The sequence below is a fragment of the Microcebus murinus genome, chromosome 7 (assembly GCF_040939455.1).
Source record: "Microcebus murinus isolate Inina chromosome 7, M.murinus_Inina_mat1.0, whole genome shotgun sequence".
Taxonomy (NCBI): Eukaryota; Metazoa; Chordata; class Mammalia; order Primates; family Cheirogaleidae; genus Microcebus; species Microcebus murinus.
In genome coordinates, this window is record NC_134110.1 from 98,921,737 (window position 1) to 98,941,059 (window position 19,323).

At 36.1% G+C, this 19,323-nt stretch overlaps 1 protein-coding gene across 1 annotated transcript; it reads left to right on the forward strand.

The window, feature by feature from the left end:
- The first annotated feature begins 349 nt into the window (after positions 1 to 349).
- On the forward strand, positions 350 to 14,539 carry RP1 (RP1 axonemal microtubule associated). Its single transcript, XM_012789283.2, has 4 exons — positions 350 to 457; positions 4,984 to 5,607; positions 6,136 to 6,307; positions 8,503 to 14,539. The coding sequence occupies exons 2-4, from the start codon at positions 4,996 to 4,998 to the stop codon at positions 14,163 to 14,165; spliced, it is 6,447 nt and encodes a 2,148-aa protein (XP_012644737.2). The 5' UTR covers positions 350 to 457; positions 4,984 to 4,995; the 3' UTR covers positions 14,166 to 14,539.
- Positions 14,540 to 19,323: the final 4,784 nt, after the last annotated feature.

The window sequence follows — 19,323 nt, forward strand, 5'->3', positions numbered from 1 at the left end:
TTACTTAGAATAACTTATCAGAAAGGTAAAATGTCAAACAATTTCATTTTTAGCAACAGGATAACACTTTTTCCCTTTAAAATAAATAAATGAGGACTTAAAGTTGTCTGGGAGAAAAACACTTGTGAATTTGTCAAGTATTTTTTCCCAGATAATGACATTGAAGCAAGCAAGATAATGCAAGGGAAATTCTCATGAGGAAGATTTCAGAACTGTAGAGCATGCTAGGAACTGGTTTGTTTCTGGCTGCGGTCCCCTTAACATGAGTTCTGTCTGGTGATTAGCATCACCTTGGATTAAACTAATTGGCTGTGCTCAATCCCCGGGCAGACACACTGAGAATAAATCCAAAGACTAGGTTCTTTGCACAAAGTGAGGTTGCATATCCAGTGACATTTATTTGAACTATTCAAACAACTTAAACATCTTTTCTTTATAAGGGAAGTTTCAAGTTTTGGTAAGTACAGAGCTTTTTGAAATCTTTCTTTTGAAAATAATCTGTTTCACTAATTGTATTTTGTTGTCCATTTTATGTCTAGGTCATGTATCTGTGTTCTATCTTTAACTATTAGAAAAAGAATAAATGTTGCTAATAATTATTGTCTTTTACCCAAATATGCTAGCAACTTTTACAATATGCTGATATTGAAGCAAGAAGGAACTTCAGTATCAGGAAATCAAACAATTCCAGTTTATTCAAATGATTAAAGTTTATTTTGTTTCTGATTATAAAAGCACTATATACTTATTATACATACTTACATATACTTATTATAGAAATCTGTGCGATACATCAAAGAAGGAAGCTGCTTATAATTCAACAACGCTGTTACTGTTGCACAGTGTGCAATCACTGTTACACAGTGATTAATTGGTGTCTTTCCTTTCTGAATCCCCTTCCCCCAATTCTACCCCATAGAGTTATAGAAATCTGAAATGAACTAATTCTTGTAACATTGAGTCTTTGAATTGCCATAAGAATGAACATTCTATATTTATCAATTGTCTATTTGTTCTATTTCATTATTTATGAATTGCCTTAAATTTTACTATGTGGTAGAAAATTAAATTTAAAATATAATTAGTGAAATGACATATGTATCTTATAAATCTGTCATGTTTTGTCAAGTAAGTGGGGGAGTGAAAGCACAATCTTCTTGGCAGAGGCAACTATTTAGCTGTAAGCAGCACGTCCTTAAATGTACTGTTGATTGAGTTGGGTGATGGCACAGACGAGCCTAACTATGGTTGAGCCTAAGGGTGTTAAAAAAATCTGCTTAATCTTAAAAAGCAATGAAAGTATTTATGACAGCTCCATAGTCTAACTTTAGGGAATGAAGAGGCTCTGCTAAGAAGAAGGGAAGATATTGGTGGTAAGCCATTATCATGCTGGTAAGCCATTACCAGCATATTTTAATGTAAGTTGGGCTGAGGCAAAGCGATTTTGTAAGCCAGTTTCCTTGCTACCTCTAGGGAAGTCAGCGGTGAGGAAAGTGGAAGACCTTAAGATTCTACAGTTTCCACTGGTTACCTCTGTACACCCACCTCCACTTCTCCTTCAGCCTAAACTTCTAGGAGAAGAATTAAACCATTTTAGGCTGCTTAGTTTGGTTGTTCTCTAGGTAGCCCCTAAGTATATTATTGCCTTATTCCAACTTTAGAGGGCACAGAATAAACCTTATTGTTAAAAATGTATGTGAAAAAAACACTGTAATTTCCATCCATATCCTAATTAGTTTTTAAAAGTGATTAAGAAAGGGGCACAATTAATACAGGATAACTTAAAGTTATGGAGGGCTGTTAGCTCTGTTTCACAAACGAGGACACTATACTGTCAAGACTTAATGATCACGTTGCTAGTCTTGCTGTGCACGGGCTAGATGCACGCCACCTCTGCTTTCTTCCTGGAGGGCATCTCCACTGCTCTTTGCTTCTGGCATCTTAGCTATACAAGCTTTCCTCTGAAATTGCTGTCTATTCCGATCCTCACCTCCAATCCTTCAGGCTGCATTAGCCATCTGTCCTTGATATTATCTTGTTACTCTACTCTTCTTCAATTGTTATTGAATTATTCTCTGAATTTTTCATGGACTCAGTGGGAAATGCACATGATTAGGGCAGGGCAAAGGCTGATCCACTTTCTTCAGAAAGAATCTGGTTTATTTCCTCTTCCCTAATGATGACACTGTGCATTGAATGAACATGAATCATCATCATATTCTGTGTTTTAAACACAAAGCCCACTTTACCATGGGCTCTTAAGCCTCACCCCACAGAATCTCAACACTTTCCCTGAAACTTCCCCCAGTGATTTCTAGGAGTTCCCAGAGATTCTCTTATATGCAATAAGAATTACGTGAACTCATATTTTTGTTTTGTCTTTGCTACAACTTCCCCATCAACAGGTTGCTGCCTGGCAACCACTTGTTGTAGGTACCTGCTCTGAAAATGTTTTACCACTGTTGGGCATTTGGTGTCTTCCCCAGACATGGTACCTTCAGCTTCTGCCCTTCATGCATCAGGCTCAAAACCAGTGCTCAGGGCTGGGCAGCAGTGGGTTAGGAAAATAAGGGCTGCTTCTTTCCTCCTATTGTCTTTACCTTCCATGTTCTCGCTCCTGGTCCCTGGATAAAATCTGTTTTATTATAGCTAGAAATGAACAAACAAGACCATCCACAAACATCGTAGCATATCAGCTCTTACAAATGTGTTCCCAAAGTGGTTACCAGGTTAACAGTTCTCTAAGTAGTGAGATCCAAGCAGAAAACTACTGACTTTGAAAGCCTCATGATATAATTACACATAGATAAATATCATTTTCTAAAATTGGGTGAAAAATGTGTCTCAAATATTATTCATGTAAAATAATTTCAAAAAACATGTAAGTAAATCAACCTAAAAAGTAACTGGAGGCAAAGAGTTCTGAAATCTTATTCAAATACTGAAGGAACTCATCCTTCTTAATGTTAATGAGGGCATGGAGATTAAGCAGCCTACCCAAGGTCAGACCACAGTTTATCAGACAAGGACGAGAAGAGGTTGCAGTTTTGCTGACTCCATTGCAAAGCCGGATTCCCCAGCTCCTGATGCACATGCTTGCTACAGCCCCCTTTTAGTCGTAAGCACTATAATTACTTTAAACCTTTGTGGAAGAGAGAAGGGGAGACATCTAATTTCTAGGCTGATCTTCAAATGCTTTTTTCCTAAGTTACATATAAAGAAGACTTGCAAATCAGATTGGAGATATATGAAGATACTTAGAAAACAGCTTGCAAACATTTATGTAGGTGATTTGGACTAGATTTATAGCTGATTTATAAACAAGTGTTTTTCCATCTCTATAATAGCAATTACATCTATTTTGTTTGTTTCATTTGTCTTCAAGGCTGGAGGGCTTTCTTACTCTGTCAAAAGACATTAATAATTAAATTGATTTAAAATAACAGAGAATAGCCACAAATCCCACAATTGAAAAACAAGACCAGAACCAGATAAACTCTTCCACAAGCTGCTCATTTATCAGTCAGAGTCCGGTTTCACTGAGAAATGGAAAAGGGAAACCTCAGTGGTTTGCTGAAAATGGCTCTTCTTGAATTCCCTCCGAAGTTTTTATTTTAGAACTACTAGTGGAAGCAATAACCAGATTGCACCATTGTTAGCAGCCCATAGCAGTGCTATCTTGCATTCAAAGAACATTTGTTTAGTGAAGTGTTTCCCAAAGTAGGATAAGTGATGTGTCAGATGATTTGCCTGCATTTTCTCCAATCTGCAGTGGAAACATCTGATGCTTTCTTAATATGGCCCTTATTTAAGTATCTATGTAATACATTTCTTCTAGAACTTAATGCCAGGTACATTTTCCTCCAGATGAACTCATTTGGTTCCATCCAACAGACAATTTGAACTTTAAAAACTTTTCCTATTTCCCCTCTTTTCCTTTACTGCCAGGACCTGAAGGACTAAATTGATGAACAGCAAAACCCTCTTACTTTTCTCATTGGATGGTTTCTGATTTGTGTCTTTTTGTTATTTTTTAAATTGTGCAATAAAATTTGTTAATTTTAAAGATTCACAACGTTTAACAATGTATTAAAAACACAAATATTATCTATAGCTTTGCCATCCAGAGCTGTAGCTATAGCTATAACCACCATCAACGCCAGGCTGTTTATATTTCTGGACTTTTCCCCATCCCCATGATATAGTCATGTGCCACATAGTGACGTTTTGGTCAACAACATAATACATATATGATGGTCATCCCAGAAGATTATAATACTGTATTTTTACTGTACCGTTTCTATGTTTAGATATGTTTAGACACATAAATACTTACCATAGTGTTATAATTGCCTATAGTACTCAGTAGAGGAATATGCTGTACAGGAATAAGCTATAGTCTAGGACCAACAGGCTACATCATATGGCTTAGGTATGGAGTAGACTATACCATCTAAGTTTGTGTAGGTTCAAACCGAGATGTGTGATGTTCACACAAGGATGAAATCTAATGGCACATTTCTCAGAATGTATCCCCATCATTAAGCCATACATGACTATATCCATATAAAGCAATGGCATGGCATATGTTTTACAAGCTGCTTTTTCACTTAGCAGTATGTCATAATCATATTTCTATGCCAAAAATACAGGTTTATAAAACTGTGTTTAATGGTTGCATAGTTTTCCATTGCATGGGTGTATATGTCATAATTTATCTACCTATGTATCATAACATGTGTAGGTTGTTTTTAATTTTTAAATTATAAATATCCTTAATTATTTCATTTACGTATCTTTATTGTAAATCCCTTAAAATTATCTTTCAAAATCGACAGGTATAATGAATGAATACATGAATGAAAGAATAAACTTCCAGGAATATCCTCAATGTCTACAACTATATTTAGCATGCTCTTGCATTACCATGTACCCTCCATGGTGCTGTTATTCAGGAGATGCACATTTTTCTTTCCTCTCTAGGTCACAGCCAAAATGAGTGAAACCCCTTCTACTAGTTTTTCTACAATTCATCCTACTTCTTCTGAAAGTCAAGTTCCCGCCTCTCGCCATTTGAGCGTAACTCGTCCCGTTGTGGCCAAACGGATCAGCTTCTACAAGAGCGGAGACCCCCAGTTCGGCGGGGTTAGGGTGGTGGTCAACCCTCGTTCCTTTAAGACCTTTGATGCTTTGCTGGATAACCTGTCCAGAAAGGTACCCCTGCCTTTCGGAGTGAGGAACATCAGCACCCCTCGGGGAAGGCACTGCATCACGCGCCTGGAGGACCTGGAGGACGGCGAGTCTTACCTGTGCTCCCACGGCAGGAAGGTGCAGCCTGTCGACCTGGATAAGGCCCGTCAGCGCCCGCGGCCCTGGCTCAGCAGCCGGGCCGTCAGCGCGCATGCGCCCCGCCGCCCCGCCGCCGCAGCTCCCGGCATGCCCCGCGGCCCGCGGAGGATCCTGGTCTTCAGGAACGGAGACCCAAAGACGAGGCGCGCGGTTCTTCTGAGAAAGAGGGTCACCCAGAGCTTCGAGGCCTTTCTGCAGCACCTGACGGTGGTCATGCAGTGCCGGGTGGTCAAGCTGTACACCACAGACGGAAGGAGGGTGAGTGGTCCTGAGGCTCCTCACGCCCGAGCTCGCTTTAGGCACCGTGTGGGTTCGTGCCCGATGTGAATGGTCGTCCCGGGAGGTCCGTGTTCCTGTGTGCGTGTGCAGGTTCTGTATGCCCGCGAACGGTATCTGTTTCCTGGTCAGAACCGGACAGGGGTCTCTTCTTTCTCCCACACTCCCTCCCCCACTCTGTTTCCTGAGCATCGAGTATATAAGGTTTTGACACCGAATCAATATCAAGAATATTTTTTGAAAAGGATTGACCAGGAGTAGTATTTTTCTAGATAGAGAAAGCATTTTTCTGGGATCTCTGCTAGAGAAGTATGTAGCTGACATCCCCCTCACCACTGCACATTTGGTATTCCCACTTACTTTGTATGCATCATTGGTGCCTAAGGAAATGCTTGGTGATTATTTCTTGAAAGCCTGGGAGGTGGTGGAATTGATTCAAAGTTATAAAATTATCCTATGGAAGAAACAAAACTTGCCCAAGTAAGGATGTGACTCTTTGGTTTCTTTTAGGTTTCCAGTCTCCAGGCGGTAATCCTGAGCTCTGGAGCTGTGGTAGCAGCAGGAAGGGAGCCATTTAAACCGGGAAATTATGACATCCAAAAGTACTTGCTTCCTGCTAGATTACCAGGGATTTCTCATCGTGTGCACCGCAAGGGAAATGCGAGGTCAGAAAGCAGAAAGAGTAAGTCACTTATAAATATATAGCCCATATTTTTAGCTTTGAGATTTTTTTTTTGCCTCAACAACAAAGAACAATTTCCTTCATCACAGAAGAGAAAATACGAGAGGATTAAAAACATTCTCAACTGATATTGGTTATATTTATAGTTGAAAGAAATCATAGAGATTACCTGATAATTTTTTAAGTCTTTTCCAGATCAATCAATGATATATCTGTTTAAATTGATGAGGCATGCTTTTTTGGGATAAAATACATAGTTAAATAAAAATCCCAGCATTTTTTGCTTTGTAGACAAATTCTGTGGAATCTATGTAAGTGACACCCGTGGTAGTTACAGAGTTTTCTCTAAATAATACCACTCATGATTCATAGCTGAGCTCAACATGTTAGCAGAGTGACTGTGTTTTTTCAGATTTATGCTATACACTCTACCTTCTGAAGTTATTCCTATAAAAATCACAGGTCCTTAGATCCACTTTTTATTTATTTTTAAAAAGTTTTATGCAGCCAATTCATGCTGCTTAACAATAATTTAGGTAATTTAGATAATTGCTTAGGTTCTGCTGCATTGAGGTGGCATTATCCTTTGGATAAGGGAAGAAAGAGGGCCTCTTGAGGCCCAAGGCTGTAAATTCTCTATGCAGGCATGGCTAATCTCATTATTCATTGTGCACAGTATTTCCAGGGAAACTTTAGCTCTTTGCTAAAGTACTGATTGCTGTTTATACTTAAGTTTTTTTGAAATAGAATCTCTCACTCTGTCACCTGGGCTAGAGTGCAGTGGCATCATCATAGCTCACTGTGACCTCAAACTCCTGGATTCAAGCAATTCTCCTCCCTCAGCCTCCTGAGTAGCTGGGACTACAGGTACATGCATACCACCACGCCTGGCTAATTTTTTCTTTTTTTGGTAGAGATGGGTCTTGCTCTTGCTCAGGCTGGTATCGAATTCCTGATCTCAAGGGGTCCTCTTGCCTCAGTTTCTCAAACTGCTAGGATTACAGGCATGAGCCACTGTGCCAGGCATATACTTAAGTTTTAACTTTTTTTCTCTTTAGACATGGGATAATTGTATTTTCAGTAGTATTAGTCCCTTAATGCTAATGTGAACTCATCTATTATTTATTGTTATCATTTACTTCATGGATATAAGCAATAGATAATTATTAATGCTCCTGTTTTGTAGGCATTAGGCTGCCAAATATATGTTGTGCATGTGGTAGTACTATTTCACCTCGGTCATTTTACTAAAATGATTTTATTATTTTATGTCTGCTACAGGTTGTTAAGAATGATTTTTGATAACTTCAGGGAATCTGAGGGCTTTGTTACATTTTACTTCAAAAAATTAGGAACGAGACATTTTTATTTACAATTTCATTGAAAGTATAATGAAATAAGAAATATTTCTATGTTTTTACTCTGAAATGTTAAAGGTATTTACCTGATGGCGAGTGTGTACAAATCTGTACAGACTGGTAATAGGAATTTTAAGAAGCAAGAGTGCCACGGTTAATGCTAAAGATTCACATTAAAAAGATAACTAATATCTGGACTTACGTTTAACTCTGTTCTCTTTTGTGCCCTATAATAAATCAGCTGAACTGATTAAACAAAGTGAATTATTAAATTAATAGTTATTCCTTTATTAACCCAGTCTTAAATAAATTCTAAAAATGTTTCTGATTTCATAAAACTCTCTAGGATATGGGGAGATAGGAAAATAAATACCACCATAAATTGTTACTTGCCTTGTTTGAATAGGTAAGCAGTACCTGGTTAGACTCCAGTTTCAGTATCAATAAACAAAATGACAAAACAAAAACCTATAAAAAACTTATTTTTGATAGAATCCTTAGGAATTTTTACTTTATATTTTTTAATTAAAATTACCTTATTAAACTTGTTGAAATGAAAATTCTGTGAATCTCCTCATTGAAGTAGAATTATAGGTCTTAGGAGTGGTTTGAAGAAATGTACTGGTATTACAGTAAGTTTTCTCAAATAACCATTAAATATGTAGAGCTCAGAAACATATTGATATTTTACCATGAAGTACAGAAAATATGTTTCATACTAATTATTTCCTTTTTTTTCTTTTTTCTTTGCTGCCTTTTCTATTGGATGTTTACAACTTCTCTGCCTTCCATATTATATTTTGATGTGGCTATCTTTTACTCTTAAAATCTTGTAAGTGAGCATACATATGCCTTCAAGCCCAAAGTCCCAGATTTATTCTGTTTCTTCTGACAAAACTCATAATAATGATTGCTGCTCAGACTGTTCTTTTGCTCCTGAACATTACTTGACCTTAGAAAAAAATGATTCTCAGAATTTATCAATATATCCTTCCGAAGATGATATTGAGAAATCAATTATTTTCAATCAGGATGGCACTATGACAGTTGAAATGAAAGTTCGATTCAAGATAAAAGAGGAGGAAACCATAAAATGGACAACCACCCTCAGTAAAGCTGATCTTTGTAATAATGATGAAAAGAGTGAGATAAGGAGTTTTCCCAGAAGAATAGACAGTCGATCATCTGGTTTAAAGTTTACAGCATGTTCATTATCTGCAGATGTCTCACCTCTGGAGAAAGGCTATAATCAAGAGGGCAGTTTGGCAGAAGAGTTAAAGACTCAAATGACAGATCAAGAGGCTGAAACTTGCAGTTCTACTAGTTGGGAAAATGGTGCTGTGGACCCAGATATCATCCGTGGAAGTCAGGATCAAGTGAAGCATCATTTTTATAGGCCCCCTACACCTGGACCAAGGAGAGTGAGACAAAAGAAATCTGTGGTAGGGAGTATGACCTTAGTATCTGAAACTGAGGTTCAAGAGAAAATGATTGGACAATTTTCTTATAGCAAAGAAAGGGAAGGTGGGGAAAACAAATCTGAGTATCACATGTTCACACATTCTTGCAGTAAAATGTCATCAGTATCTAACAAACCAGTACTTGTTCAGATCAGTGACAATGAGCAGATGGAGTCATCTTTAGAAAGAAAAAAGGAAAGCAGACTGCTCAAGTCAAGTGCAATAAGTGCTGATGTTATAGAAATTACAAGTCAGAAGGTGTTAGAAATGTCCCATAATAATGACTTGTCATCAGCTATATCAGAGAATTCAATTGTGGAGGAAGGTGTAGTTGATAGTGTAATATTAGACAACAAAGCTGGTATTAAGAACTTCAGAACTTGTGATAACAGCAGTGATAGGTTCAGTCCTATTTCAGCAGATGCAACTCATTCTTCAAGTAACAACTCTGGAAGTGGCAAAAGTATTTCTGAGGCTCCAGCATCAGCAGCATCTTCTGCTGTCACCACAGGAATTGACAGACTAATTAATGAATTTTCTCAGTGTGGTTTAACAAAATTTCCAAAAAATGAAAAGAAGGTTTTATCTTCTGTTTCCAGCAAAAAGAAAAAGAAGTCTCCACAGCAAGTAATAAGCTCCAGGTATCAGGAAGAACAGGTTAAAACCAAAGGAATCCCCAAGAAGAAAGAGAAAATAAACACAGGATGTAGAATTGCACAAGAAACCATATTGCAAGATTCACACAGTCTCCTTAAAGAAGGGATACTTTGTGAAGAAGACATCCAGGCAAATGATACAGTCATTGAATTAAATCGTCTTTATTCCAAAAGTAATCTCAATACCATGATTTCCAAGAATTTCCATAGAAATAAATTAAATACTACTCAAAATCCTAAGGTTCAAGGACTTCCAGCCAAAAGAAAATCCAGACCACGAAAGAAAGTAAGCTTAGGAGGACCTAAAAAAAGAGAAATTGGTCAAGGAGATAAAGCGTTTCCCCACAATGAATCTAAATATTGTAAAAGTACTTTTGAAAATCAGAATTTATTTCATGTGTTTAACTTCCTTGAGCAAAAACCTAAAGCATCTAAAGCAGAAATGACATCTGGGTATTTGAGAGGAATGACAGCGCAGAGTTTAACTTCAAGAGTTAATGATTCACACATAACTTTAAAAGGCCAGAAAAAACAAAAAGGGGATAAATTAAAATCAGGTGCTATTGTCAGTAAACAACATGCTACAACCAGGGAAAATTCTTTAGCTTGTTTGAAAAAAGCTGATTTTCCTGAGGATATTGCCCGTCATTCAATTCAAAAGTATATACAGAGTTGGTTGCAGAACATAAATCCATATCCAACTTTAAAACCTAGAAAATCATCTCAAGTATGCAAAAATGAAAGAAGTGTGGTAAGTTCTAACAATAATGATTTTCCAGGGAATAATCCCCTTACAAGTTCTGGAAAAAAAAGTAATTTTTGTATAGAAAGTAATAAGTACGTAACCAAAAATGCCAGTTTGGTGGGAGATAATCTATGTAGAGAGGGAAGTAAATCTCTTATTGCCAAAGATAATGGCGAAGAGCTTACCAGTAATCTCTGTGAGAGCCAGGTTGGATCTCTGAATGATGCTTACTTGATTTCCCTGCATGAATGTCATACTTTGTCACAGTCAGCTATTAAGGATCATAATACTAAAAGTCACATATCTGCTGAAAAATCAGGACCAGAGATAAACCTTGTTTACCAAGAAACAAACCTAGCTAGAAAGGGGCAAAATGTAGAGGCTGCCATTCAAGTAGATCCTGTAGAAGAGGGCACTCCAAAAGATATCTTATCAGTCCTGTTGCTTCGCCAACTGCAAGCTTCAGTTTCTGGTATTCACAAGACTCAGAATGGACTTGTTCAAATGCCATGTTCTCTTGCAGATGTTACCTTTCCTTCTGCAATATGTAATCCGTCCACTAATCTCCTTCTAGCTTGGCTCCTGGTGCTAAATCTAAAGGGAAGTATGAATAGTTTCTGTCAAGGTGATGCTCACAAGACTACCAACAGATCCTCAGAAATACTTGCATTGTTGGAGCTTCTGAAGCACACTGCCATCACAGAGGAAGCTGATGACTTGAAGGCTGCTGTTGCCAGTTTAGTCGAGTCAACCACAGATCATTTTGGACTAAGTGAGAAAGAACAAGATATGGTTCCAGTAGGTTCTGCAAATTATTCCGCAGCCAGCATTCAGAGAATTCCTAAATGCAATGAAAGCAAAGTACAGAAAATCTCCTCTTTGGATGGAGGCAACTCTGCCAGTGAGGGCTGTGCCCCTGAAGTCTGTGTTTTGGAGATGACTTGTTCTCCATGTGGGATGCGCTCTGTAAATAAGACTTATCCCCCAAAAGAGACTTGTAACCTCAGTGACGTTTTTTTCTCTAGTGATGGTTCTGCCATGGATCAGACCTCCATGAATAAGATTTGTTTCCTAGGAGAGGTCTCTTCACTTACTGATACAGTATCTTCCCATAAGGGTTGTGCTCAAAAGGAGAACCATATCTATGAGGCATCTTGCCCAATTGAAGAAAAATACATTCCCGTCAAAGTCTGCAATACCACTGACTTTTTAAATTCTGAAGAAAACACATGTACTGATAACTTGGAATTAACTGAAGGGTTAGAAAGAGGTGACAAAGTTCAGAAAGACCTAAATATTTTGTCAGATCCTGAGTATAAAAATGGCTTTAATACATTGGTATCACATCAAAATGTCATTAATTTAAGCCCCTTTGGCGTTTTGCTAAATGAAACTGAACCAGAATTTGATAAGAAATACAGTTTTCTAGGTGAATTTAAAAATTGTTCACTAAAGAAATTTCAGGATAAAAATGCATGTACATCCTTTGATAAGGAAGAATCAAGGACTTCTGAAGAACCAGGCTCAATAACTAACAGCATGACTTCAAGCGAAAGAAACATTTCAGAATTGGAATCTTTTGAAGAATTAGAAAACCAGGACACTGGTATCTTTAACACAGAGGTAAATGTAGGAGAGCAAGCTGCTGCAGAATTAATCCAAAAGGAATTAGAGGCTAGTAAAAATATGGAACTGATAAACATCTCTAGTCAGAACATTATAAAAGAAGAAAGAAAGAATGGTGTAATTTGTGAGACAATCAATGAGAGAATGGCAACACCACCATCTTTAGTTTTTTGCTATGATTCTAAACTAAATAGTGAAAAGGAGACTAATGAAGGAGATACTAAGATGAGGGTAAAAATGGTGGTAAAAAGCATGGAAACTGGAAGTTATTCAGAGTCCTCTCTTGATTTTAAAAGATGCTTCAAAACTCCAGTGACTTCTGATTTGTCAGACTATAGGCCGGACAGTGACAGTGAGCAGCCATATAAAATATCCAGTGATGACCTCAGTGACAGTGGTGAGCTTGCCCAAGAGAAGGAAAACAATATAGGATTTGTTAAAAGGGCAATAGAAAAACTTTATGGTAAAGCAGAGATTATTAAACCATCTTTTTTCCCTGGTTCTACACACAAATCTCAGGTTTACCCTTATAATTCTGTGGAATTTCAGAGTGTCAGGAAAGCAGGTCTTTATGATTCTGAAGGTCATTCATTTGGCTCTTCTGAACAGGTATCTAATAGTTCACATATGTTGCCGGAATTCCAGGAGGAAAGACAGGGTAAACATAGTATTAATGATGTGAGGAATAATTTTTATAGGGGTGACGTTGTAGCATCTGGTGCAAAACAAAATGATCATAACAGAATCCTTAGAGACATAGAGGAAGGAGTACTGATTGACAAAGGTAAATGGCTCTTAAAAGAAAATCATTTGCTAAGGGTGTCATCTGAAAATCCTGGCATATGTGGCAATGGAGACACCACATCAATTGATACCCTACTTGATAATAACAGCAATGAGGTACCATATTCACATTTTGGAAATTTGGCCCCAGGCCCAACCATGGCTGAACTATCCTCTTCAGAACTGGAGGAGCTGACTCAACCCCTTGAACTAAAATGCAATTACTTTAACATGCCTCATGCTAGTGACTCTGAGCCTTTTCATGAGGATTCAATAGATGTTCACAACAGAACCTGTGCCAAGGAAAGAATACCAAATCACCATATAGAGGAGAAGGGTAATCATCAGTCAGAAAAAGTATGCACATCTGTCACTCATGCCTTTATACCTACTGATAACAAAGTACACCCTGTCTCTGATGATGCTATTAAAAAACAGCCATTGCCTGGCAATAATGCAATTCATGGTGCACTGCAAGAAGGTGACTCTTTGGATAAACTCTATGCTCTTTGTGGTCAACATTGCCCAATATTAACTGTTACTATCCAACCTGTAAATGAGGAAGACCGAGGATTTGCATATCGCAAAGAATCTGATATTGAAAATTCCTTGGGTTTTCATTTGTGGATGAAAACACACCCATATTTACTGCAGTCAAACAAAAACATGTTCAGGAATAAGAACAATGGAGGAGATATGAGAAAAGAATTTATTGATAATGACATTGGGGATATATTTGACAGACTTTATTTCAATTACATGTTTGACTTTATGGATAAAAGAAGAAAACGAAAAAGAATTAATTTCTTAGAGTTAATACAAGAAGGTGATTTAAAGAAATTTCAATCTTTTTTAACGAATTTCTTGCACACATCATTGTTAGTTGTGGGTGATGTAAATTCAAATATACAAGACCCCAGCAGATGGACAAATGGAATCTTTAAAGCAGTTGATGAGAATAACAATTTATTAGATAATAGATTTCAGAGCTCAAGAACAAATCTCAACCAAGTAGTAAGAGAAAATATCAACAATTGTTTCTCTTTTGAAATGCTTGGTCAAGCCTGCCTGTTAGATATTTGCCAAGTTGAGGTATCTTTAAATATTAGCAATAGAACTATATTAGAAATACTTTCTGTTTTTCAGGGTGAAAGTATTTGCATTTGGGAAGAGGAAAACCAGTTAAGTTTAACTGATCTTGAAAGCAGTAATGAACAGGAAAATTTATAATTTCAATATCAGCATAGCCTTTCTCTGTCAGTACAGTTTTCCCCCATAATAAGATGAAGCACATGGAATGGATATGGTCTGGACAACCTCTAAGAATTTCCTACTTCTTCAAAATAAGCTTACCCTAAGAAAACTTACACTTGGATAAAATCAATTTGCCTTTCATCATTTCTGTTTTTCATTTTTCCAACAATTACAGACTCAGTTTCTATTCTGTTATTATGGAAGTTTCTATGAGGTTTTGTTCTGAATTTATGTAACTTTTTGCCTAGGGAATCAAAATATGCTAAGGACAAGAATTTTATCTTTTTATGTTGCTTGGTGTAAAATGTATAATAAATTGAACATATTGGTGAATAAATGGAATAGACACAGTCTCCAAGTACTTCATTTATTAATTTTAACTACTGATTTGATAAAAATGTCTGATTATAAGATCTCTACAACAATCTCATAGTTTATTGTGCCAAATGTGTGGAGTTAAGTTCCCACAGGACATCTGTCTAGTGAAGTTTCAGGCACTTCCATGGGACAGGATTTACCATTTTCTTATGATTAGATAATGGTGGTCCATCACTTAGCTGCCTCTCCAATACTTTTTCTAGAAATTATAACCTTTTAAACATTAGTAAAATGTCAAGAAATCCAAAGAGGTCAGGAAAAAAATAGGGAAAAAATTTAAGGATGCTCTGTGAAGGAAAATTAAAGGAGCCAGAATGATTTAAAATGGAAAAGAAAAAAGAATGGTGAATTTAAATTTCTCTTCAAGTTTAAAAAGAATTACTGTGAAGAATTTGACAAATTTCCTTATGTATACACCTGCATTAATAAAACGTTTTATTAGATATAAGTAACATATTTTTACCTAGAAATATAAATAAATTTGATTAGGCTATCCACCATAAATTGTTTTGAATAATTGTGTTGTATTGCCTGGGAGTTAACCAGGAAACCTTTTAAGATTCCTTCCACTCCATGACTATATGGTGGCATAGAAACAAGTCTTAGAAAACTTGGAAATCTATGTCTGTTGTCTACAACTGACTCAAAGTAGAATGATTAACATACTTGGAGCCAGCCACACATGGAGTTGCTAAAATAACATATATTTGGCATTAAGGAACAAAAGGTAATTAATTACAGTTCAGCATGAAGCATAAATTCTTAAAAATTATGAATTGCTACTTTATCAGGTGAAGGGTGTACTCTACATAGAGTATGCTTTTTCTACATTGTGATGCTATCTTCTGATTGAAATATGGGAGTTACAGTGTTATGTAAGTTTCTGTAGTGAACAATGAGAAATTGTACTGAAATAGAAGGGCATAAAATTTTGGAGAAGTACTAGAAAAGGGAAAAAGGATTCTCATTAATTTTGTGCCTGTTATGTACCAGGGACTATGGTAGATTTACAGGTTTTTTATATGTAATCCTTCCTCATAGGGTACTGTGAGTTTGGGTTTATTACTACTCCTCCTTTTTTTTTTGATAGATAAGAGAACTTAGGAGCAGGGAGGTAAAGTACTTTCATCACTAGTTTACAATAGGTATCATGTCAGGATTTAAACCTAATCCTTCATGCTTAAAAATAAGTGCTCTTTTTACTATATCTTTATTCTTTTTTTCATGTGAGGAAGAAGGGATAAAGTATTTTATAAAATTAGCACTAGTTCACTAGTGCAGAAAGATAAGGAAATTATTACTTTTTTTAAATTTTGAAAGTGTGATAATTTGATATACCAAGAAGATTGAGGAAACTGCTCATAAAAACCAGGAGGTTTAGAAAAATTTGGCATGCAGCATTTGGTTTTTGGCAGTAAAACTAGATCAAACAGTGTCCTTGGTGGTCCACAGAATAATTGGGTCAAAGAATCTGGAGTGATAGTCATGAATTAGTAATGCATGACTATATAACATACTTTTTATTTAAAATGAACATGTTCATGTGTGTTAAATTCTGAGATCTAGGGTATAAACATCTCAGATCTAGGGTATAAATATCTAAGATATAAACATCTTATTCATGTTTATATTCTAGAACTAGCATATTGCTTGGGACATGATAAACACCTAGTAAATGTGTGTTGAATGGATAAGATGTGCTTTTGAAGGCATTTATTTTTTCTTTACCTCTTACTAATTTCAGATCCATATGTGTAGAAAGATATGTAAGTATTCTGAGGGATAGAACTAAGTTTTTTGTATTTTATAAAAGCAAAGTAGTATTTCACTCTTTAAAATGTCTATGGAGATGACTTTTTCTTTTGAACATTCAAAGGATGTTTTTACAAGACTTGTATTAAAAAAATCTTGTACACTGTGAAATTTAGAAGAGTAAGCGAAACTTTAGAGGAAATTTAAGAATGTTTTACAGACCTAGCTTTTGTGTTAGACATAAAGTGCCTGCAGGGGTCAGGAAGGGAAGCGAGGCTCTTGTACTCGGGGAAATATATAACAGAATTCAGGGTCTCTGGTCTCAAGATGGAGTGGTGAAATTATTGTGTATGCCCACCAGATGGCAGCTGTGCTATGTGTTTTCAGAAGTTCAGGCACCCTCAAAAAGAGGGTTGCATGGATAAAGGGGGTGACTTAAGCATTAGGACAGTTTCTGGGCTTTCTGCTTCTGCTTCAAAGAAAGCCCAACTGTGCAGGCACTTTACAAGTATTAAACCCAGAGGGTATAGCAGTGTTCAGAATTAAAAGAAATCTATTATTAGAAACAAGGAGCTGAAGTTCAAAAGTAGAGGGATATGAGGAAAAAGGCCAACTATGGAGATCATCAGAGTTGATCCCAAAGAAAGCCTAACTTGGTGATGAACAGAGTCACCCCAAATCCTAAGTCAAGTTGAAACTAAGGTAATGAGTTATTGGCTTAGTGGATAGGGCTAATTTTTACATGACACTTCCAGATATTTTACCTCTTAACTTTTCAGTGACACAAAACATGTGCCCCATTTTCAAGGCTTAAACTGAAGTATTAAAGCCACATTTCATGTTTTTGGCACTCATTCTGTGAGTTTCCTCATCTATAAAATGGGGCCAACACTTTAATATACCTATGAGGAGCTACCTCATAAGGTAGTTGTGAAAGGATCATTAGAAAGAATGCATATAAAGCTCTTAGCACAGAGCTTGGCACATGGTATCGATCACATTTTAGCTACTTATAAAAAATAAAGCCATTAATGTTAATGCCTTTGTTAGGCTTCTCAAGAGTTGGTGTTCTTCTAGTCAACAGGTAGTTAGCTCTATTGGGTGCTTTTATATATGTATACACACACACACATGCATGCATATGTGTCCATATTTGTAAAAGAAATGTAATATCTTCAGTATTTAGTCATATGACCCTTTACAAAGGTAAAAGTGACTAATAGTTTGAGTACTACTGGTGCCAAATATTGTGCTGTGTTCTTTATGTATATTATTTCAGTCCTTACAAAAATCCCCTTAGATAGGTAATAGTATCTTCAATGTAGCGGTACATTGACTGCGACTCATAGGGGCCAGTAAAGAAGCACTTTGACTTTCATGTCTATATTTAATCCTCATAAATAGTCCTGAGTTTTGTGGTTTGATACTATATATACAGTTCTACTCTGAAAATATGAAGTGAATTTTTATTTCCTGTTAATCAAGGCTAAGAGAGATATCATAACTAGCCAGGGTAGCATAGTAAGTCAAAGTTATATTAGTCCAAAGTACTTAGTACTTCCCACTGTTTTGCTCTTTTGTTCATTAAGTTATTAAAGGATAATTTTTTTTAAAAAGCACAATCATGAATTATATATAGATATAATATGAACATGTACCAAAGATTTTTTTAACTTATAAATTAACTAGGGAACCATTAACATATTACAATGAGTTCAAAGGAGAATTTAAAGTATCAACAAAAATATGCAAATAAGAAATGGTGAAATGAATTTGAGTCTGTCCAGGACAATAATTAATTACACTCTACTAGACAAATAACTAATGTATGTTTCTATGGATAAGAATAATTTGCATTATTCAATTTTTTAAATATTTTATAAGATTGTAAGATAATTTAAAGATAATGAAAAAACAGATAACCCCTAAGAATGTGCTTGACAAGGCATTCAGTAAATATATATATTTTTGTCCATTTCAAGGTGTTTTACAATGTTTCCCTTAAAGAGTTTATCCTCCAAAGACTTAAGTGCTAAATTATTAAGGTAATATTCCAAAGTCATAGAAAATAGTGTATGACTGAAAAAGCTTTCTAAAATTAAACAAAAAAACAGCAGACCTTCAAGCAGGGACAAATCTTAGTATGTTTGATAATTTAGAGCAGATCTGTTATCTTGTTCTAGATAGAAAATAGTAAACAATACTCAGCATGAACTTTAGATGTAATATACAGTGACTGATTTTAGTAATTGGAATTCTTCCTAAAGGATATGCACCATCAGCCTTTTCTCTTTGCATAGATATTTCAATACCTTATCAATGTTTACTTTCTGATTCATGCAGAAGTTATCATAATAACAGCAAGAACAAAAACAAAAGGCAATGGAGTAAAAATCATTTAATTGCTTTTCCTCTTGAGAATAGTTCTTATCTTTTGTAACACTAATGTTGATGAATGGCTGGATTCTATAGACTACTACCTGAGTAAAACTGCTTAAATCTTAGGTGAATCAATAAAATCAAGTAAATTAAGATGGGTTGTTAGATTGATGGAAAAACATGACTTGCATATCACAGGAATTCATTTTATTAGCACTAAAAGTGGTTAGAAATGAGTGACAAAATACTATGTTTATATTAATATATATGAATATTCATATATATATATACACATATATATGTACACACACACACTAACTGTCGTGAATTTGATATAGTTGCTGCCTCAGCATCCATTTTTTTAGGCCTTACATAAGTTATTTGAAACCCAGTTCTGCCACCTTTGGTCTAGTTAAAAACCTTACTTTCCCGTGTAGTTGTTTGCCATACAGCCCACTTGTTCCTTATCTCTGTGACCCAAAACTCAATACACCCACAGCTCCTGACCATGATGAAATGTAATGAAGAGGGGGAGTTATTTATTTAAACCAGTTTATCTCCAACCCCTATGGGAAAGCCTAAGGAATAATGCCAAGGACCTTAATAAAGGAATAGTCCCAAAGAT

Excerpts from the sequence above, each read along its gene's own strand:
- RP1 (XM_012789283.2), top strand. The coding sequence starts at position 4,996 with ATGAGTGAAACCCCTTCTACTAGTTTTTCTACAATTCATCCTACTTCT. Across the intron at positions 5,608-6,135 it reads ACACCACAGACGGAAGGAGG|GTTTCCAGTCTCCAGGCGGT; the intron begins GTGAGTGGTCCT and ends GGTTTCTTTTAG. Across the intron at positions 6,308-8,502 it reads GAGGTCAGAAAGCAGAAAGA|TGAGCATACATATGCCTTCA; the intron begins GTAAGTCACTTA and ends AAATCTTGTAAG.